General features: G+C 45.4%; 1 protein-coding gene across 1 annotated transcript in view; it reads right to left on the bottom strand.

Annotated features, from left to right (window-relative positions):
- erfl3 (Ets2 repressor factor like 3) overlaps window positions 1-23,539 on the bottom strand; it is a 50,505-nt gene that overhangs the window by 4,100 nt on the left and 22,866 nt on the right. The window contains exons 2-4 of the mRNA XM_069656480.1: window positions 12,014-12,248; window positions 1,358-1,473; window positions 23-1,173 (exon numbers count right to left, since the gene is read on the bottom strand). Coding sequence (XP_069512581.1) covers window positions 23-1,173; window positions 1,358-1,473; window positions 12,014-12,248 — 1,502 coding nt within the window. The remainder of the gene's footprint in view (window positions 1-22; window positions 1,174-1,357; window positions 1,474-12,013; window positions 12,249-23,539) is intronic.

Here is a 23,539-nt window from a genome sequence, read left to right as displayed (position 1 = left end):
CATGTTCCACATTCAGCCTCACCTTTATCTTGGGAAGTCCTGCGCTGTTTAGGGACTGCGTTGAGGAGGAGGCAGAGATGAGGCCTGAACCGCTGGCTGAGCTCAGGTCGCTGCCAAACGACAGCGAGGATCCCAGGCCTGAGGTCGACGACATGGACCCGGATCCTGAGCCTGAAGACATGGAGCTCTGCCTGAGTTTACTCTGGCTCTGACTCTCCCTCTGCTTCCTGCCCGGCGGTGGTGGCTGCAGCTTAAACTTGAAGGGAGACATGTGTGGAGGCTCCTCACCCAGGTGGAGTGGGTGGTGCATGGGATGCGAATGGGGGTGAGGGTGGGCGGAGTGAGGCGGATGCGGGTGGTGGTGGTGGTGGGCGGAGTGAATCAGAGATGGATGGTGGTGCCGCTCTCCTCCCCTCTCTCCTCCCCCCGCGGCTACTCGTTCCGCTCTCTCGCCTCTCTCTCCGGTCAGGCCGGACTTGTCTGCAGCTGGCCGGTGGGGCTGAGGGATGACGATGTTGGGGTACTGGAGGAAGGCTCGGGGGCTCAGGCCGTAGTTGTACACTGACTGCGTGTGGGCCTGCAGGTAGCGCTTCATGTCCTCTGGGTTGAAGGAGAAGTGGGAGCCTAACATGGGTGACAGTGTGGGCGAAGGGGTGTAGGGGAGGTGAGATGTCGGGGTCATGGAGAGCGCTGGAGACAGAGGAGGTGCTAGTAGGCCGGCTCCTCCCGGCCCCGGCAGAGGGGACACGGGGAAGGGCGACAGGGGCTCAGGGTGGATCCGGTGCCCTGTGTGGCCACGTGAGCCTGGGTGGCCGCCCGGGTTTCCTGGTCCTCCGTACATGCGGAAAAGGGCTTCATGAGAAAGACGGGGATGGATGATGCTTCTGTAACCTCCTCCACCACCTGGTCCTCCTCCTCCACTCACTCCTCTCTCCCCCCTATCTTCTCCTGCTCCCGTGTTGCCATCCTCAATCTCAGAATTGACCGAGGTGCCGTCGCTGCAGTCGCTGACGGAGCCACGTGCCATTCGTCGAGCAACGGAGCTGAACATGCCGCCCGGGCTGCGCAGGTCCTCGTTCGGGGAGAGGACCTCTGAGGGCGTCGAAGGAGGAAAGCGGAAGTGAGTCCCTGCGCCGGTGGGGACGGGAGGAGCGCTCTGAGGAACGCTGCTTCCTGGAGAGTGGAAACGTCAGCAGAGGGAGGAAGAGAAAAAAGAGGGAGAGAATACTGAGAAATAATATATAATGTTCTGCTCTGTGTAATCCTATGTAATCATGCTCTCCTATTGTGGGATTACAAGATATCTGAGCATGCACAGACATGCACACACACACAGCGCCAGACTGTCCAGGCTTACCAGTGGAGCCCATGTCGATGAAGGGGTAGTTGACCAAGACCAGTTTATTGAAGTTAAACTTGTAGGTGAACCTCTTGCCTTTGGTCTTATGGAGGATCCTCTTGTTGTAGTAGTATCTGGTTAAGAGAAGAGAACAGGAATATTTTTAATGCTTGTAAAGGCAGATTTAAGGACACATATCAGGGTTAAATAACTGACTGCATAATATCTTATGCAACAATTTTATACCACCAGAAATAAAATTATTCATCATCTCAAATGTACACCTCATTTTGAAATATTATTTTGTTCCTGAAGTCATAGACAGCATGACAGATGCGCCTGCACACTCAAGCACACACTTTAATAAGCATGAGTCTTTCATGTCGACTCCCCCTTCTAATGATAGATATTACGGAGTGTTGTATGACATCTGCACAAAGCAGAGCCAGTAAAGGGAGGGGGTGCAGGAGGAAGAGGGGGAAGTAGATAGATGATGGGAAGCAGTAGATGGACTCAGCGGTGATGTCGTGTAGCGGGATAAACAAACAATTGAAAGATCAGAAGTCAATGTATGCAGCATTAACGCTGCAAATGGATTGTAAAGGCACAAGGGTGTGTAAGCAGTCGCATGCATGTTCGAGGTCGGTGTGTGACTCGCGTTACTTTGTGTGGACTCTGATTGCGTGCTACCTTCACTAATCTTTGAGCGTAAAACACGGCCTGGAAACAGAACAAAATATGTCTTTTAAGGTCTTTTTAGTTCAGATTTTGTCCGACAAGCGTCACACACATGCTGTAATTCATTTTGCTAGATGGACCCATCTCTTTATGTAACTCCAAAGCAAAGCCACCAATAATTCACCCCATCTTTATCTGTTTATGTAATGGCCATTCTCTATGTTTTTTTTCCAAGCTTTCTCTCTCCCATGCCTCCTGCCTACAGTACAAGGCTCCATTTTTATTAACCTTTGTCCAGCTACAGCTCTTTATGTAACATCTCTCTGCTTTCTTCCCCAGATCCACATCCACTTTATGTAACCTCTAGATCCCTGGCTGCCAGGCCTCACACACAGAGGGAGACGGAGCGATGGGAAGAGGAAGAGATAAAGAGCAAAAGAAACAAAGACGGTGTGTTTTGTCCGTCAGGGAGATAACGAGCAAGCGTGCCTCGCTCACCTAAACTACCACCTGAATGTTGAACACTACCCCTGGCCTTTAAACACCAGATTTAACCAGACTGCACATTTGCTCATCATGTCTGCATGCCTACCTGCTTTTATAGCTGTAGACTCTGATTTCCCCTCCTCCAGCATGTGTCTGCTGGCACAAGTTAAGTGTGCTGACAAAGACAGGGGCTTCAGGGTATGTAGGTAATGCTGAGTTAATCAGAGCCCATTGACTATCATTACACTGAATGGTAGTTATCCAGACGGCGGTGTGTGTGTGTCTGTCTGTTTGGCGGTGGGGAGGTGTCGCCCATCACCCCCTCTTATTATGCTTATTATGCAGACTGGTTGGGTCATTTTTTTTTACTCTGGGAACAGGCTGTTGCTCTTTTTCTTCTTCTCTTCAACCCTCCTCCGCTTCTCCCTTTATCCTACTGATACCTCTCTCTCTTTCTCTCTCTCCCTCATCAATCCTCCTCCCCCTATTTATCCCAACTCTCTCCCTGCGTTCTCCACTCATCCCCTGAGGCGATGAGAGAGAGAGAGAGAGGGAGACACAGAGAGAGACAGGACAGGCCTGCACTGTTGAAAACATTGTTTACGCCAGGCACAAAGCAGCATGTAATTTCTGCTCTAGGGGAGACACTCACAAGGGCCGGGAAGGAGGGGAGAGGAGCAGAAGGGAGCGAGGGGACGGACAGAGGCAGGCAGGAAGTCAAGCAAAGAATCAAAGCCACAGCAGGATAGTGATTGAATTAGCTAATGATTAAAAAAGTCAACAGGCGATATAGCCCGGCCTTAAAATTTAAATACTGTTTGAAAGGGTAGAAAACACACTGAAGCACCACACTTACTTAAATACAATATATCACTCATAGCTTGTAAGCGTATTAGGTTAACTCCACTAAAACAAGGACAGTCTAATTGTGAAGCAGCGATAGAATCTTTGAACATCGTCTTTTTTCCCCATCGCTAGTGAGTAGCATGCTAGTTACCAAGCACTGTAATTAAGCAAACTTTCATATTTTCAACACTTTATACAACTTTGCAAAGCAGCCTGTTGCTTTAGTTTCCATCTGTTATCTTGGAGGCAAGCCACCTACAAAAAGGAGATCCAAGAACTAAAATGATGATCATCTCCTCCCCAGACATTCATCCACAGCAGGTAAAGACCAAAAGTCCCGTCCCACCGCTGCACCACTTTGATATCGTTTTTTTTCTGCAAATCACTGCAGAGTCTCCAGGCTTTTTCAACTTCTGTCCTTTAGTCGAGTCGTTTGTCTGTAAAGCACGCATCCCAGAGAAGAGGCAAACTGCATTGTGCAGATATAAAACACCCTCGTGTGCCATTAATGAGGTGGACAAAATATTCGAAACACCTCTTTGTGTAACACTTTTTTATCAACACCACAGAATGAAAGTTTGACCATGAAGTTGATGAATACCTCTTTAAAGCAATTTACAATAAAAACAAACATTATAACCTTCATATTGCTCGTTTTTAATTGTACTAGACGGCTGTTAGATTGGTGTACCTGAAATCCTGGCAACTGATTGAATAGTTGGCCGATAATATCACTGTGCTGACACATCTGTGGCTCATGGCAGTCCGTTAGCAGGGATTGTGTCCAACTTAAGTATTGTGTGCGGTTGGCTGCACTCACATGCAGCTAATAGAAAGAATGCTGAAATGCATAGTTGGAAGCAGACGACAACTTCACGTAATCTTAGCCGCAGCAACTGAAGCCGCGTTCAGAGCACATGGTCACCCACTCGCTCTCTGTGCCCCCTCCTCCTGCGCCGTCATACAGGCAGACAGTCTTTGAAGAGCATTTGAACTCACTTCAAAAGAGAAGAAAGAGATTCTTTGAGTGCCTGTGTTTAGCTGCCCACCGCACTCGCCTTACACACACAAGTACACACATACACACACCTCTCTTATACCCTGACTCTGTTACTGCCATCTCATTCAGGGATAATCAGACACATGGGTGCATGTGTGCCCCCACACACCCCCAGAAGACATCATCCAGGAGCTGCGGCTTTATCCCGCTCCCTGTTTAACCAAAAGAGTTGATTGAACAATCAATGCAAGTATGGATTTAGGCAAAGCCTTCAGGGACACAGAGCTGAGGCTTTCTATCAACTCTGTTGTTTCTGTGTGTGATTCTAGGCCAGGGATTAAGGCTGCGATTACACAGACCTGCTGTGGTTCAAAACAATATGATCAAAGCAGAGAGACAGAGACACAGTGGACTGGAGGAAGTCAGTGGCATCAATGAACACTGACATTACAAAGCAGCTTTTTAACCAGGTTTCAAGCTATTTAAAGGGAAATACTACACGGGTATTATAAGTTACCTGAGTTTTGATTTCATTCTTTGATTACTATAAAAACACTGCAGTCTTTAACAAGAGCAGCCATACAAGTAAAAAATACTAAAATAGTCAGTAATAATAGAAAAAGAAATACTTAAAATTGGAGATATTATGAGCAAGTGGACGTTGTTTTGTTCGTTTGACTTATTTATGGCAATGGTGCCGTGTTCTAGGGATGTGCATTTAGAATTTTTTTTTGTGACCGGTTAACCGACACTCTTAATGGTTAATAACCAGTTAACCGACAAGATTAAAATGTACTTTTTGGATTGGATAAAAGTGCAGACACTTTCCCAGCGAGTCCCCAGGTATCCACCGCAGCAATTAGTGTAGCTGCGAGGTTGTAAGCTGTGTGTCTGGCTGCCATACTCCGTGTTAGGAGGACGGCTGATTTAACCTCCCAGACCTCATCAATATGCGGCCACCTAGTGAAAAAGCTTCTTTTTTTCAGAGCGCTTCGCCTTTTTAGTGCGGTCGCTCCGAGCCTTTCGAGCTGAAAATCTCAGAACTTTTCAGAAAGGCGCTGGTGTTGTCACCGCCGTTTTTGTTTTTTCAGGTAACCACTCGTCACTCTGGTTACCACTAAACGTGGAGGAGCAACTTTCCGTCTACCCAGAGCTGTAAGATATGACAAACAAGCAGTATCACAATAGTGAACGAAAAGCCCATTTGTGGGAGCAGATCGGCGGACACTAAATGTAGCTGGTAAGTGTTGTGCTTTTAGCGCCTTAAGCGATGTAAGCTTGTTGTGAGCTGTGCAGAAAGTTAAACTTATTGTTGTCAAAGACACAAAACCTGCGCCCAGCATCTCTCACTGCACAAGCGCTCCCTAGCAAAACATGTGTTTCCCAAATATGCATACTTAAAAAGACAAATTTTTATTGAACCGTTGAACTGGTAGCATTAACCGGTCGGTTAACCAGTTAAAGTGCTCATCCCTACCATGTTCTGATATTGATTTGATGTGCAGCGGTTGTAAAGCTGTTATAAGGAAACTGAAGATTGTTCTGGGACTAAAACTGATCCATCTGATAGTGAGGTCAGCCAAGAGACCTCCCTGCTTCGACTTTTTGTATTACCGTATAATATGATATGTGTATTAGCTCACCAATCTATTTCAGTATCACTTTATACACACACACTAATGTCAACACTAAAAACAAAGCGAACCAACCCGTTTGTGTGTGCGTGGACAGGCTGTGCCTTTCCCATTGTTGGGCTGTAAATAGGCGCTGACTGTGACAGGAAGTTGGGATTACAATACTCCCCATGAGCCCCGTGTTTATTTTCTGCCTCTTTCGTCAGCATTGGCGATTGCACACACATCACAGCCAGATCCTTCTCTACACACAGGCACACACACACCAGCTGCTCACACTCAGGTGTGTGTGCTAAAGTTGCACATGTGAGAGTGCTTTGTGTTGAGGCCGAGTTTGATGAGTGTTTACTGTCATAAAATGTGTTTGTGCAGGGATGTGGGCAGGGTTGGGGGTATGATAGGAAAAGGTGTCACATGCTTTGTTTATGTGTTTGTGTGGGTGAGGGGTATATACTGTATATGCGGTTTGTGTGCGAAGAGGAGGATCTGGTCAGGGTACGATTAGGTCGGTCACATGCTCCGTGGGTGTGAATATGTACTCGAGCACACTCTAGTGTGTGTGTGTCCGCCCTCGTACAAAATAAAGGCCTCATTCAGTCAGAGACAATGACGTACCCACAACAACATGTACGCTGAGCACATACGTGCTGCAGATAGAGACAATGGAAAGACAATGCACACAAGCATCACATACATTGAACTCAAAGTCATACAGTGGTACTGTCCCTGGCTGCCCCCGCTGCACTTTCTCCATGGTCCTGGGTGTTTCCACACAAAGCGCTGCTGTGCAGAGAGGCCTTCTGACCTACAAACAGGCCCAGCCAGAGAGGTGGAAACACTGTGTGCACAAGCAGCAGTATTTCCTGCACCAGGTTTTGTAGATGTGGTCACTGAGGTTACTTCTAAATTAACATCAGTTTTAGAGCTGCAATATAAAAAGGCTTTCGACAAACTCTTTATGTCGTTCTGTTTCAGGGTCACTCCTCCAAAGCTTGTTTATTCTTGGTGAGATGATACCACTGAATGGCCAGAAGTAAAGTACTTTGATCTTTGCAACTTTTCGATTGGATCAACCGGTTAGATCATCGGTTCACTGAGCAAAGATAAAAACCAGGCAATGCATTGCTCGGCCTCCACCTCTGAAGATTGCTGATCAGATTAATGAGTGTCAGGGCTCGTGTCTTTTTGCTTGCATCTACTTTTGCCCTCCTAATGGTTCAGTTTTCCCGTTCAGATGTTTATAAAAACTTAGTTCTGGGTTCTTTTCACAGTTGGTAATACATTCAACAACACTGACACCTTTTGGACATTTTTCTTTGTCGTTTGCTCGCAGACAAAAGTGACGAGGAGGCAGCTACACACAATAAAAAGTCAATGCAGGGCAGTTAATTGTTTGCACTTGATCTTTTTTTACACCACACCACAGCTGTGTCCCGATCCAGGGGCTGCAGCCTTCGAAGGAGGCGGTCCACGGAGGATGCGCCATCCGTTGCCTGCGTAGACCGTAAGCTGAACTGAAATAGGACTGTCTGGTCCACGAAGGATTTCCTGTTTAAGTCACCAGCTGTTCATTCCCTTACCCTAGCATCACCAAACGCCGCTCCTGTCACCTAGCAAGAGGAAGCTAGCTGGCTAACAAGCTAGCATGACTAACGTCACATAACTTTCCCTATTATTGTAAAGATAATTTGTTTCAAGGGTCCTTTCGTTTTTTAAACGTTTAACGTTAGCTCTGCGATTGATCCTTCGTGGCCCGGGAAAAGAAGGACACATTTATCGGCTGCGTCTGAAGGAGCCTTCGAATTGGGACAGCCTTCAATGTGCCGCTGTGACACAATCGGCCTTCAAATACGGCCTTCATAAGGCATCAGCACCTGGATTGGGACACAGCTTACATCTTAGCATTTCGTGGAACCTCAAATCTATTTACGTGCAACTCTTCGGGCAGATTTCCAGCAGAGGCGGCCCCATCACAGTTAAATGAGTGTTGGAAATGAAGCAAACACGACAAAACGTGTGCACACACAAGCATACACGGGCAAGCGCCTGTGTACAATGGTGCATTTGTGTACATGAATGTGCACATGTGCTGTGTTGTTAATCTTTGCCAGCTGTGCGTGGCAGTCCCCCTGACCTCTGACCACCGTGTTGGAGCACATGCGGGCTGCTGCCTGAAGGACAGGGGGGCCTGGAGGTCTCTAGGAGCTGGGACCTCTTAGCATGATTACACTCATTAAACTAGGCAGCAGTCTAAAATGACTGATTGGCAACAGGCTTCATTTTGCCTGCTCTGCTGTGTGGATCAGGAGGACTGGTGCAGGCTTGAGCTTTGAATTAGTGGACAGGTTGACATTCTCGTGCTAAGACTTGATCCTTCATGATGGAAATGCTGCTAAGGGTAAATATTGTGTCCTTCCTGTCATTCATAACCTGCACTTAATATATAAGATAGCACTGACCTCTCTCTGCGCATTTGACTCACTAAAAGACAGAACAGCAAACTCTTTCATCAATTCATTAGTAAACAAGACAAAAAAATGGCAGCATAACTTTTAGCAACATCGAGCATGTCCACATGCACGGTCAGTGTGAGTGTAATCCTCTCGACAGGAGTGGGAATTTCACAGCGGCCGTGGGAGCGGGAGACCAAGATGACGCATGTACTGAGGCTGTGTCCCCTCAACGGAAAGCCAACACACACACACACACACACACACACACACACACGTCCGCACACACACAATACAGCAGTCCTGACTCCTGATTAAGGGAATTTCCACCACGTGCACGGCAGACAGGAAAGATCACAGAGGTAAAAATAATAATTACAAAGGCTAAGTGATAAAAAGAACACTTCAAAAACAGGCGTGCCTTTTCAAGTTTGTTAGCATGTGTGTGTCTGCTAATTGCCACATGCTGACTGTGGTCTCCTTTATTAGCAGACTCCAGGTTTTCTCCACATGAAGGGCACGAGGTGGCCTGTTCTCCAACAGTTTGCAACATATGGGGACTGTTAGCACGCACATGTGTGTTTGTGTGCCTCCTTTATAACTTCATTAATCTTTAGTGCCATTAATCCTCTTGCCACATTACTATTGATGTGCGTCTTGAGAGGCTTCGTTTCCAGGGCCTCTTGCAGCGCGGGACTGACGACAGCTCTGGTGTCACTTCAGGTGACAATGTGGACGTGGATGTGTGTGCGTGTGTGTGTTGTTTTGTTGACCTGTCCTTCTCACTGTAAGCCTGAAGTGACTTTGCTCAATTTATAGACACAACGGGAGACGACCTGGCCGTGGGAGGGTTGATGAGGACACAAAGAGAGCCTGAGGGGAAACTCCTGTGTAGAAAACTTGTTGGTAATCAGCCGGTAAGGCCAGGCTATCAGAGGGCACTAAGACCCGCTATATATAAGCACTTACTGCAGCCTAAGCTCCAAATCTGTTACAGCTCAAGAGGATGGACCAGCTATAAATACACAGCCTGACCATACATATTCTTTTCTCTCTAATTCAGAGACTCTAAATCTGTACTCCAAGTCTGAATGAATAAGTGAATGTGTCACATCAGTGGTCTATGTTTATTTCCTCCATCCCCGTATGGATCTGATCTCCAACAGAAGTTATGTTAATCTCACATGTGTAAATGAGCGTCCATAAGCCCTCCAAACCTAAATTAAGCATCTCAATGGATATCCCTCCAGTAATGGCCTATGTGGCTTTCTTTAAAGTGCTTAGCCTAATCTTGGTCGGCATTAAACAACAAGCTTGGGACACATGACACACTGAATGGGATGCAGTGCTTCCACTTCCCTAGAGATATGTGAAGTGGTTTTCATTCCTGATGGATACCAGTTTCAGAAATGCCTTCAGTACTCCCCTAAAATACGGTTCGGGGTACCATACCATAATTTATTAGCCTCCAAAAATTCAACTTCTTCTTCAAAGACAGAAGCCTACACTCCATGAAATATATCATGGCTGCCACGAGCACCTCCAGGAAGAACAGTGTTGCAAATGGTGAGTGTAATGTAAGCTAGCGAAATGAAAACAATCAGTGTTTTCCACTCATCCTTTAAAGGGCTGTTTTTTAATTGAAAGTTAAGATGATTTTATAAAAGTGAATCACAAAATAAAATAAAAAAAATCTGGGTTTCTCTCACACTACTTCCAGCGTACAAAGGACGCCAGAAGAGGCTACAACTTCTTGATGCTCAGCTTTTTTCAGGCTGGGATTCCTTCAGGTCACTGAGCCAGGCAACACAGTCATATAACATCCATATAGGAAGGGTAGTGTGGTCTACAGCTGTTAAATAATAATAGGAATATGTATATTAACTAAATCGCAGTAGTAAAGGACAGGTACGCATTGTTGGCGGATATGCAGGTATAAGTATCAAAATTGGAGTTGGCAATAAGAAAAAAGGTACCAGAACAAGTCCGGTAATTCTAACCTCTTACGTGCTCAAAGATGAGTTAAAGCATATTCATCAAAAAGAATCACACAGCTTATTTATATAATAAAACAATGCTGTGACCAAGAACATGAAGCATGTGCCTACTTCCCATCTAGAGATCATGATGAGCAGAAAGTATCACCATGATAATGCATGTGTCATATTTTTTTATTTATACTTGAACTTGAAATTGGGGTCAAAACAATTACTGTGCCAAATACCTGTTGTAACACGCTAATGGGCTTTTGCTGAGCTGGCATCCCTGGGTATAAACCTTAAAGGTGTGACCGAACATATGGGTCAGCGTTGTAACTATACTTGTCCAGGTCAACCCAGTGAGAAGGCATGTTGCCAGGTTGCAGTATTATAGACTTGGTTCTATTAGTGACTAGGTAGGCAATAATAGCTCTTGAAATCCCATTGCATTGTGTAGGAGATCATGATAAGTACATTAATGAGTGGAACATTAGGCTTTTTTGGACTTAATCCTGGGGAGTCCCTGAGAGGAAGTGCCCACTGGGGAGCTCCAAGAAGTCCCTTTTTGTCCTGCTTTCATCCACACCTTTAATAAAAACCAATCAACCTACACTTACATCACTCAAGGTTCCTCTTGTGCTAGGTAAGTCGAGTGAAACTACGAAAGATATGGAGTCATCCAACTGTTTTACCAAAGGAAACCTAAAAAGAAGGACTGCTAAATCCTTCTACATCTTCACCACCTAAATACGGATAAGGGGCCGCTGACACCGAACCAGTGCAGTCCAATCTCATTCAGCTGTCTCTCAGGGATTACCATCAAAAATTGGGGCAACCTGGTTTCCTAAGGGTGTGGATGCTAACTAAGTTTTGGCGTCCCTGGTTCGCATCTGGCAAAAACCTCTTTCTTTCCCATAATCTCCCAACTCTGCCTCCTCCACAGCCAGGCTTCAGAGCTTCTTGACGTGTTCCTTGTTCTCCCTGACATTATCCCGAGTCGAGGTCAGGAGTTCTCCCAACTTACGTATTTCATGTCACTTCACCGTCCACACTCCGGCTCATTCTCCTCCAAAAAGATTTGACTCCATGTCCCGAGAGTCAGTAGCAAGCCCAGCAGGCAGTCCATCAAGGCCTTTACTTTTGCCTGCTGCTGGACTGGCAACACACAACAACCTTACAAGATTGTGGCTCTGTGTTAATTGTTCCTGCAGGGCCTGGTTTCAGAGAAGGCCCGACCTGTCTCCTAACCTTGGTGGGTGTACTACACGAGATGATTCATAAAGGTCGTGGATCAGTATTAGTCAGATGTTTTGAATTAATATATTTTATATGAAATAATAATTACATTTTCTCCCTCCTACAATAAATTTGTAGTGTAGAGTTTTATAAGACTTTATTATATGTAGTTTGATGGCAAGGTCTCAGTCAATGAGTCATTCAACTTGAGCATGGCGGCTCTTTAGATGAAAGCATCTGTTAAATCTTTATGCAAATATACCACCATGCAAGTTACACTGATCCTTATCAAAAGCAGCACTGCTGCAAAATTAGGCTTTTGCAATGAATGAAAACTTTCACATACAGTCTCCCTTTCATCATACCTCAGTGCTCTGCTCAGCTTATCATAGTTCATCTGGGGTTTACACTTCCTTGCCCCCCACAGCCGGGCCACTTCATCCGGGTCCTTGATGACGAACTCGCCGTAGTCCCCCTGCCAGGCGATGACATCGTGATACTCTTCTTTCCTGAGCAGCTCCAGGATGAAGTGCCACAGCTGGATCTGCCTGGACCCGGGGCTCGACTCAGGCTTGTAGGCCCAGTCTGGGAAGGCGAACCCTGTAAGACAGACAGGGAGAGAGGAGGTTAAGTGCGGGTCACTGGAGCACGGCGAACACGGAACGAAGGAGTAGAGAGCACAAGACACTCCGTATAATCTCGAACAGCTAAGTGGCATTTATCAAATCAACCTTGAAAACCTTGTTTGCCTCTGAAGAGACATTTAGACTTTTGAAAACTGCGCTAAAATAAGTCAACAGAAAAGACTATTAGGAGTCAGCAGCTGTGGATGGTTCAGGTGAGTGGAGTCTATTCTATGAGGGAAAAGAGGATTATAGGTGTCTAGCCAAGTATAGATCACACACAACAGAGCAGCTTAGTCAGGCACAGAGTGTCCTCATTCATATTTCCCATTGCACATCGCTGTCTTCTCCGCTCCCAATCCTTCCTTGTAGATTTCTCTTTCACTCTGCAGTCAGTCTTTGAATAGAGTTTGTGGGTTATTCTCAAGCAATTTCTTTTTTATTGCACAGTTTGACACAGTGGAGAGCAGGAGAAGGTCAGGAGGAGGTAAAGAGAGGAAACAAATCTCAAACAATGGCACAAGAGCATTGTAACATGCTTTTACCTGTGTATCCTAGAATGTACGTTTATTTAAAATCAATACATCCCATCCCGAGTAAAATGCAATTCTCTCTCCCACCCTCCTGAGTGTAAACAAGTTTAAAATGTTTTTCAGCAGGTATGCGGCAAGAAGTTCTCCAAAATGACGTCAAAAACAAATCCTGTTAGGATCAGGGAATGTGTGACACTTGAGTTAAGAAGACAAGCTTTGGTTGCAGCTATCTTTCTGAGTAACGTTCAGTTAATATGGCGAACAACACAATAGAGCTGTTTGTAATTAACTTGCATTTATGTTGATTTTTATAAGAAAAATAAGAATTTACTACTGCACAAGACCAGCTAGGGAATAACTGCTTCACCAGTGATTTTTGGCCGCTTTAAATAAAATGTTAAAATTACTACGTCGACTGGCAACAGAAACAAACAATAAATGCTTTATGGACTGTACTTATATAGTGCCGTTCCAGTCTTCCAACCACTCAAGAAGCTTTTACACTACATGTAAAATTCACCCTTTCACGCACACATTCACAAACTCATGTAGTGCGATACAAGGCCGCTTATCAGCCGAGTAGACCGTCCTGCACATTCACACCGTCCTCATAAGGACACTGCCTCCACTTCACTTATCTCCTTTTCAATGTTTTTTCACGCCGTGAAAAGATATCCAACTATCATGGATGATACAACTCAAGGCGAAGGTTATGTTGCTGCCTACAGCTGCAGACTTCGTGACTGCACAGCGACTCTGTCTATACGGCTCTGGATACTTTGCTCGGGGAGTAGGCAGGGCTGCTCCTCCACTGCTCGTCCACTGTCCTCACCTACGTCCACAGCGCGCGCCTGTTTTCACACACGTTGCCATCGGCCTCATTAGTACAGTCCTTGTAACACATTGCCCACAAAAGTGCACATTAAACCTGATGCAGTCAGCCACATACTAGGTTTTGACCTAGTCTTGTTCCACGTGTATTAACCACCTTTAGACTTTAAAGTGTCAGAGACGCAGGATGTGTACCTAGCAACACCACTGCGTCTATGATATATTTAAAAAAATGATGACGGTCACCACAGTTCACGTCACATAACCGCGGCATTGTGGTCATGCAGTTACCGTTACAGCCCTAGCCACAGCTGCCCCAAATAAATACTTAAATGAGACCAACTTTAATATGAGTACATCTGTCATAAAACACAGTACAGGTGACCACAGACCGAACAGATGTGCAAGAGGTTAGCATTTGCGGAGTAACCAGCTGTTGGTGCCGCCCTGTCAGAGGCGAGGGCTGTGCTGCAGCAAAGGGGAAGTTTTCTGTGGACTTTTTAACCATCATGTAGCTGAAAATGCCGCTACATGTTGTAATTAATCTGTGTTTAATGCTAATTTTGAAAGAGATTTGGTTAGCTTGGATTGGCAGACTGAAAACAAGGGAAAGGAGATTAAGCCGTTGCAAGCATGGAAGCAAATCAAAACTGAAACATCTTCATAAAAGAAGGCAGCTTTTGTAGACTAAAGCTTCTGTATAAACCACATTGTTCTGCTGTCATTAGGTCACCCTCACCACAGCAGCTCTTCACAGGAAATTCACACACACACACACACACACACTGAAACTACAGTACTGAAAGTCGTCGTGTCAGTGGGCTTCATGGAACCGTTCGGCCCATGCACGAAAAAACCTTTCCACCTCTCCTCCACCTCTTTCCTCTCATGCAGTCATTCTTTCCTACGACTGAAAGAAAACAGCCAGTCATCTCTCCTGTCTGTCCCTCCATCAGCTCTCCGCCCGCCGCTTCGAAGGAAACGCAGAGTAGGAGACACAAGAACGAGTGGGTGAGGGTATATGACTGTTTGCATGAGCACGCGTGCGTCCAAATGTACAAGTTTGAAAAAGAGTTTATGTGCCAGCGTGCGTGTTTGAAAATGTTTGTGCAAGTCTCCCACTAACATTCTGTTGCCTGGGCGGTCAAGAAATTTTGACACGACCGAGCAAAATAAGACTATCGCAGTGTTATATTCGGCCAGATTTAGCCTGGATTGGATTTTATTTTATCAACAATCCTCCTCATAGCACCGATAAACACACAAGTGAGGAGGCGGACTTAGAAAGAGAAATAGCATCCAGCCTGCTTAAGTGAGCCGATCAGTCCTGCTGCTGTTATTTTATAATGTTTGCTGCAACATTAAGCATCACATTACACTGAACAACCAGAAAAATTGAGTTACCTGTCTGATGCAACACAATGTAATGCAATAGTCCTTCAATAAATGCTACAGTTTGTTGTACCAGCTCCTTAAACTGCGTGAATGTTGACTAGAGTCTCTATTGAGGCGTATATTTTCACCTATTTCGTTGACCTGATTTGCAGCACAATAATCAGAAACACCCTAATGTGAAGCACCTAGTTACACAGTGAGATAAATCAGCACCTCCTGACTCTATAAAGGTTTATAAAAGCAGTTTTAATCAAAAGGGACGTTTGTTTGTATTTTCCTACATGCGTCATGGAAAGACGTCTCTTACATATACACTTGACTGATTTGATTTTGTATTTCTATTCTTTACATAATCCTAATATTTAATGTTTTCCCGTTTAATCTCTATTTATTTGTTCTTGCGCTGATGCAACACCTGAATTACCCTCTGGGGATCAATAAAGGCTTATCTTAGCTTACATAAGGCTAGCATGAAGCCAGTGTTTGCAATGTGTTTAACTGAACCGCATGCAAATGGCAACAGAGGAAATGAGACAGGCTGGCAGGAGATTGGGAAACAAACAGGCCCAAATCATCAGATTATGGATGCACAGGGCTGTCAATGGATTTGTGGATGAGAGCCTGAGGCGTGGACAGATAGCCCTGATAATCTCTGCTGCACTGGCCTGTTGTGACCATTTAGCCACTGTTGCATAACACTAAATAATGTTGACAGCACATCTGCCAGACATCTATGAATCTATACGAGCATTTTATGCAACAGGAGGAGCCACTTACCGACTTTATTTCTTTTTATGCGACCAGAAGCGAGCACACATTGTTGTTTCCAGTTTTGTTAAAAATAGGCTGAAAGGAAAGTTATCTTCCTATGTGTCTTCTTACTCATCAAGCGTAGGCAACTAGCTATTCCTCACCACCGTTTCTTGGTACGTTTCCTCCAATCACAGCCATGCATTTGCGAGGCACGGTCAATGAATCACTCAGCTGCCCAACCTACTCAGGAGTCATTTTGCGATGCATAAATAAAGACTTTTGAATATCAGTCAAAAAATGTACAAGTTGCCTACACATTTTCCATCTCCAGATTCCAGACAGGATTTTATCAGCGTTGGATATTATGCAGATAGTAGGTGGCAAATTAGGGAATCAACAAACAGGCTGTGCAGACAGCTTAGCCTGCTTATTCAAACTATGGATTATTGTTCTTTAGAACAAACATCCCCATGTGTGATGTGACCATGGGTGTAAAAACGGCATAAAGTGGACCGTCTGTAGCTGTAATTGTTCATACTTTAGGAAGCAGCTAGCATGCAAATACAACAACACATTCTTTCCACCTTCCTCCTCCTCTTTACTTATTTAACACCCCGAGTGGACTACAATCACAGAGGAGCACATCGGGGGCAACCATAAAAAGGCCAGGCCATCTTGCACCTTCGACAATAACACACACGCACTCCTGCTGCAGAGGACAGCAGTTATTTCATAGCGAAGAGAGGGCGACAAGGCAAGGGATGTGTGTCAAGTGGAGTCAAAAGGGATGAGTAAATGAAGCTGACCATGTCTTAACTACCGACCCTGTGGTGCTGCTGTCGAGCTGGCAGCTGCAACACTGAAGCTTCCTGGTTGCCAACATGTGCAGGCTGTGTGTAACTGTCTGCATGTGAAGCAGAAGTTGCTAAAAAAACTCTGCAAGCAAAGCTCAAACAGTCACAAAGATAAGGATTAATAAAGAGGCAAAGAAGCATCGCATCTTTTTAAGCTTCTCTGTCAGAGTTTGAATGTGAGTCAGTGACTTCGAGTGCGTGCGTGCGTTTGTAAGGATGCATCTGTAATGATCTTTTTGACTTTGCCGTTGACCACAGAGGTCACCGCACACATCATATTTCATCCAGCTCCCTCGGTGAAATTGATCCCTTCAACTGCATGATTAACTGTCATCAGCTGCAGAGGATTTCAAAGCCAACATGTAGACACCATGTAGACATGTAGGTCTGAGTGAGTGCGCAGGTGTGTGTATGTGTACTGTACATATACGGGGTGTCAGGTACTTTGTATAATCAGTTTACCTGTCAAAAGCTTTACATCAAAGAGTCCACGTGACATGTGCTCTGTTTGCTGAGTGTGTGTGTGTGTGTGTGTGTGACAGAGATGGTAAGGATTATGTTTAGAGGAATGCTGAGAGCAAGAACAGGTGTCTTTGTCCTTCTCTCCACCCAGAGCCCAACCCAGGCTGAGATGTCCTGACTCACACTGGATCAGCTATCACACACACACACACACACACACACACACACACACACACACTGATCTGTTTCATCAGCCTTGTACACCCGATAGGAGAATTTCAGCGGGGAATTTTTGGAATCTGTGTGTGTGTGAGAGCACGATCAGTGTGAAGTTGTGCGTCAGGATGAAGAAGCGAGGAGCCTGCAGAGCACGACCTAACCCCCCTCCACCACACTTAACCTCTCTGACCTCTACTCTCCCTGTCTTTGGCTCCTTTCCCACCCTCGCCCCCTTCCCCCTCTCCCCCTCCCTCCCGGGGGAGACACCAGATAGCCATTACAGCATGCATGCACAAGCCTCGCACTCTCACCCGCACATACGCATAGACAGACTCAGCATCAATAATGTAGAGACTGGTGTGGAGGGTTGACGGCAGGGGTGCGCCTAATCTCTGCCCTGGGACACTAGAGAGTGCAAGTGCGTCAAGAGGTGAGTGTGTGTGAGTGTGTGAGTGTGTGTGTGTGTGTGTGTGTGTGTGTGTGAGAGAGACAGAGAGAGAGAGTTGGGACAAGTGAGGGGCAGGTGGTAGAAAGTGATGCAAAGGGGACGAAGAGGAGGAGGATGATGGGAGGGAGGGAGGGAAAGGGGGGGGTTGGAGTGAAAGAGAAGAAGGCAAGGCGAGATGAGACAGAGCGCGAGGACAAGCGGAGAACAGAGAAAAGAAAGTAGGAGAGAAAGAGACGGGGGAGGGAGAGCGGGGAAACAAAAGTGGGAAGGGAGAGAGAAAGAGAGACAATGGCATGAGTGGGAGAGGAGAGAGGGGGTGGATGGAGGGAAGGAAGGAGGAGGGGGGGGAGGTTAAGCGAGGGATGAGATCATAGCTCGTCTGGTAGTCTGTTGTCATCCAGATCAGATTGCTTATCCCCCCCCCCCCTCCTCCTCCTCCTCCTCCTCCTCCTCCTCCTCCTCCTCCTCCTTCTTCTTCTTCACTCCATCCCCTCCTCCTCCTCCTCCTCCTCTCCAGGAGTGCGGATGCCTCTTTTCCTCTGTGTGATCTTGGTGGCAGGCCCCAAGCAGACTTCTAACACTGCTGCTATTCCAGCTATGTGCACCAGTCCAACAATGACCTCCACTCTTTAACACACGCTGAGAGAGCAGAGGGGGGGGGGCAGAGAGGATGAAAGCAAAGAGAGTGTGAGAAGAAAGAGAGAAAGAAAGAGAAGATGACAAAAGTCCTGAGAGGATGAAGAAACCGCATGAGGAGCTGTGAAGAACCGAGCAGAATGTTAAGACGGGATAAAGGGCAACTTTTGGTCAACTTCAGTAGACAACATTGCCCTAAGATTGCCTGTTTATTCCTGCTCCATTTAGCCCTTACACATGAGTTCTTGTCCTACTTCTTTGAGTTCATAATTCATTTGAATTGTTGATGCTGTTCTGTCTTGTGTTCTCTCAGAAGCCCTTCTGACAACACTACTGGGGACTATCACAAACAGTAAGCCTTCACGATATGAGGAAATGATGCTGTGTGCGATAACGTCATTCAATATTGCGATGACATTATGACTGAAAATAAACCAACACTGAAGTGCGTGTATTAGCTGTAACGTCACAGTGTCAATTTCTTTCTGCTGTTGTGTAGGTTTTACTTCTTCTCTCCTGAATCAGGTGCTGTTTTTTCGACCTAAAGGGCATCCTAAAGGGCATCATCAATCGCATTTCCCTTGCTCTTCTCTCCTTGCTTAGCCATTATGCTAGCTAACCTCGCCGTCACCATCAAATTGACATGTAAGGGTCCATGTTGGCTAGATGGGGCTTCATCTGTATTTTTCAGGTAAGTTTCCAGGCCTCCATCTGATAGATGGTAAAATACTCCAATGCTGAGTGTTAATGCGTGTTGTGGTAGGGTAGACAGTAGCTCAGTGTGCAGGGACTTTGCTTGGGAACTTTGCTTGGGAACCGAAGGGTGGCTGGTTCTTCATCTTTTTTCTTTTGTGTTTCCTGAGTATGTTCATATCTGGACGATGATATAATTTCAGATTTTTCGGTCAGCTATAATAAGCACAACTTGAAACATTATAGAGATTAAATCACTAGTCAGGACTAAAATTACTTAGTTAAAGCTTTTCAGATGTTACGTTTCGGTCCCCCATGTAGGCAACAAAACACCACCTCAGAGCAGGTAACTATGTTAACTATGAAGGTTAACATCTGTGGTTAGTTAAAGTACTTATAATATGTCATGTGTATATGTATGTGCATTTCAGCGTGAAAGCGTTTGTTTACCAAAAACCTCGACAACTCTAAAGCTTCAGGTTAGGATGTGTTGGCTGCATAAAAGAAGACATTTTTAGATAAAATTTGGGGCTCTCTTATTCTACTGTGTTCGTTTTAAAGATGATCAGCGAGTTAATCTGTGATGAAAATAGTTGCGGCGGTAAAACATTTCACAGCACGGGCTCAAAGGCTTGACCTGGAACTGCAGTGCCAAGGAGGGCGAGAGCTGATGGGAAGCAGGCAGACACAGACGGGCAGGCGGACAAAGTAGTAGAGTGAGAAAAGAGATGAGGAGGAGAGATTCCCAGAGCTGCGAGTGCTACTCAGCAGCAAATCAACTGACAGGCCTGTGCCAAACTCACAGTGGAGCTGCAGACTCAGGGTTTTTTACACAGGGCCAGGGCCTCTGAACAGCCATTAGCGGGCCGTTGGCTAGTACCCTGCTACTTTAAACCAACTCAGCTTTAGCGTAGATGTGGGAAACGATCGGTGCAAGTGTGTGCGTTTGTGTGGGTGAGGGGGGGTGAGGTCACCGTCGGCGCTGAGAGTCTGTAAAAAGCACTAAAAATTTTGCGAGACAGTCGGTGTTTGCCTTTAGCGCATTTATTCACAAGGAGACGCAGCGTTGTCTTTGTCACAGCCGCCTGGATAAGTGAAACTGCCTGAAGCGCCGAACTCGGGGAACAGAGAGGACAGCAACACAAGACCGGGAGGTGGAGGGGAGGGAGGGATAATAAAAGACTCGGAGGGTGAGACAGAGAAAGTAAGAGTGAAAGGAGGCAGAGAAAGAGGAGGGTGGGATCTGCAGGAGGAGGAGGGTAATCAGAGCCCATACGCCTGAATCCCAAAGTGTCTGGACTATTCCCACCAAGTCCATTAAAAATTCATTAGGCCAATACTGGAGGAGGGCTGGAGAGTGAGACACAGAGAGAGAGACAGGCACAGGAGAGAGAGCAAAAAGTTGCTGATTTGAGAAACACATTGATGGGAAAAGTTAATAACTTGAAAATAAAATGTGTTGATTAAGATTGTACAGAAATGCGAGCTCTTGGAAGAAAATTCCCCAAATTTATTTTTGTACTTATTTTTACACTTTTATAAGCTGCAATGTAAAAACGAAACAATCAACTAAATGTCTAAAGGATGTTGTGTAAGCAGATTTATTCTCTCGTCAAAATGAAAATGACAATAAAAAATTCCCCAGCAACAAACATGACATCTTAAAATTGCTTGTTTTGTATTTCCATCGGCTTACGATCAAAGCATGAACACCAGCAAATACTGACAATTGACAGACATGAAAAAGGGGAACTTTTTGGGGCCTTTTTTGTTTAAAAAAAAAAGTGAAATAAAGAGACAGAAGAGGGTTAAATGTTTTGCAAGCGTCTGCATGTTTCTTTGCAACTCGTGTCTATTCAATAAGAAGTGGTGGAGCGAGATGTTTGAAGCTGACACGAGTGGAAACGTCTCCTAGACATGCAGATTAGACGCAAACTGCATGTGACTGTTAGGCCTATTTTCCATTTTAATCACACGCTAATTTAACTAAGAAGGACATAAATAAGAAGGCTATTTTAATGTATTACACAGGATTGTAATCATTGTGGTTTTATGTGGTTACATGGAGGGTGGGTTTTACTAAGTAGAAATGTGGGTTGTTGTGAATAATCCAGATGATTTCTTGCAGGAAGCGTTCTCATTGGAGGTCCAACAACGTTCATGCCAGCTGCCTCACCTGAGTGCCAGTGGCGGGGTTAAACACACACAACACGTAAAAACATGTTAGCCTGGAAGGCTGCTCAACTATTCCTAGAGGTCACCACAGTTTACATTTTCTATAGGCTCTTACTCACAGCCATATAGCTGCAGAGGAGAGAGAGAGAAAGAGAGAAGAGAGTGCTTTGTGGCCTTGGAGGGGCCAAAAATAGCGCCACACACACTTTACACACACTGGGGTTATTGTTCAACAGTGGGAGAGCAGGAGGGAGAGGGTGAGAGAGAGAGGAAAACACAACATGGATGGGGAGAAGAGGGAAAGTACAGAAGTGCTCAAGGAGGAAGAGGAGGCAGCGATGAGGGAACAAGTGGGACAGAGAACGAGGAGGACATGACGTAAGACGAACGATTTAGTCTCTGCGCCTCGCTCGGCTCGCGGCTGTTGAGCTCGTCTAACAGCGAGCAGACGGACGTCTTTTCCAGGAAATCGTAGGGGAGGAGCAAGAAAAGGAGGAGGAAAAAAAACACATCCATAGGGATCCTCTCTTCCAGAACAAACTCCTCTCCCGCAGCCGTCCACGTCTAATTCACATGCTCGACTGGGAGACTGTACACGGCCTGTTAAGTCACAGCATGGTTCAAATATCCATTAAGTGAGGAAAGGCTTTGAAGTGTGTGGAAGAGTGAGTTATCTCCAGTGTTATCCTTTTAGAGGCGTACCAGGCGCTTTGCGTATTAAACCAATAAATTACAAATAACTTTTTACAAGTGCCGAGAATTAACTTGTTTTTTAAAGCAAACCGTGCAGCCGTACATGCTAGAATATTAGCTTGCAACGTGTTCTTGAACGTGAACACTGAGAACAACAATCACAAAAGAGCCCTTCCTGGTTTCCAAAGAAGCTGCACCTTTTGATTACAATCTGATTTTAGCCTGTGAGTTGTTTAGTATCTCCTCATGGGACATCTAAGCACACTAAACAACCCATGCAACTGGCAACATGTACACACAACGGGCACTTCTTCATGTGGGAACTCCAAGAAAAGGCACAAACACAAATCTACCCAGCTTTTTCACACAGGAACAGGAGGGCTCTAAAGTCAGTGACAGCCACAAAAGCAAGCAGGACAAAAGCACCGTGCGAACAAAAACACCGTGCACAACGCACCTGATGCGCTCACAGGTGGGCCGGACAACTGGACTTCCCTCTGTGTATTTACACTCATAAACAAGCCTGGTGGGAGAGTGTGTGTGTGTGTGTGTTTGTGTGTGTGAATGTGGTCCCCTGAGTGGGTTAAGAGGAGCAGAATAATATTGTGTCAGTGGGAGAAGAGTCCTGATGCTCGGGGGATGCTGGTAGGTATATTTACTCTCACCAAAGTGATGCGCTACTCCCAGGACATTAACCTCTCTCCTTGGACACACACACACACAAATACTGGTACTACATGGTGCAGGTGCACAGGCCAACATGCGAAGGACCAAGATAGAAACGTATACCTTTAAGTCTACAAGTTGGAATAAGCAGATCCCTGTGCACGCTGTGTATGTTTGTGCAAAATCTGGCACCAAAACACCTTTCAAAACATTATCTTAATTCTCACCATTACATTAAAAAGTAAAAATACAATTAAATCTTTGCTGTAAATGGTTTGGTAAGTGTCTGCTTTGTGTAATTTTCCCATGATGGCCTAATAATTTCCTTCAAAGTGACTTTTTAGGGAGAAGCTGTTAAGGCTAACAGGAGCGTGTTAGAGGCCACAGGCGCCTCTCTTCTCCTTCGCTCTGTCGCTCCACCTCACAGGCTGCTGTTAATGTACTTCTGCAGCCAACAGTTTGGCAGAGAGCTGCCAGCTGACACTTCACCTCTGGTTCAACAACATACTGCCTACACTCACTGCTGCCTGCAAGAGTGTGTGTGTGTGTGTGTGTGTGACTGTGTGGACACCTCTGTGTGTGGGAGCGCGTAGGGACGGAGATATTGACATTATCCCAATATCTATATGATGCGTGGCATCTTTATATATCATTTCTCGTTTAGTTCTTCAATTAATGTGTCAATTTCTTTAATATAACTAAATTTTGAGGATTGTTTCAGTAATTTTACAACCAAAAAAGTCAAATATTAAGGTTTTAGCTTCTGACATTTGATGATCTGTCAGGTGTAACTCACGGTTTTGGACTACGGGATGAATACAGTTTATACAAAATCAATGAAGATGTAAATTTGGGGGACAATAAAGGCCGTATTTTACTATTATCTGACGTTATATAGATATACATGTTA

This window comes from Semicossyphus pulcher, unplaced genomic scaffold (assembly GCF_022749685.1).
Source record: "Semicossyphus pulcher isolate SPU_LCO1_2020_fin unplaced genomic scaffold, fSemPul1.0.p SCAF_9, whole genome shotgun sequence".
NCBI classification, from domain to species: Eukaryota; Metazoa; Chordata; class Actinopteri; order Labriformes; family Labridae; genus Semicossyphus; species Semicossyphus pulcher.
This window is presented reverse-complemented; position numbering and strand designations above follow the sequence as displayed.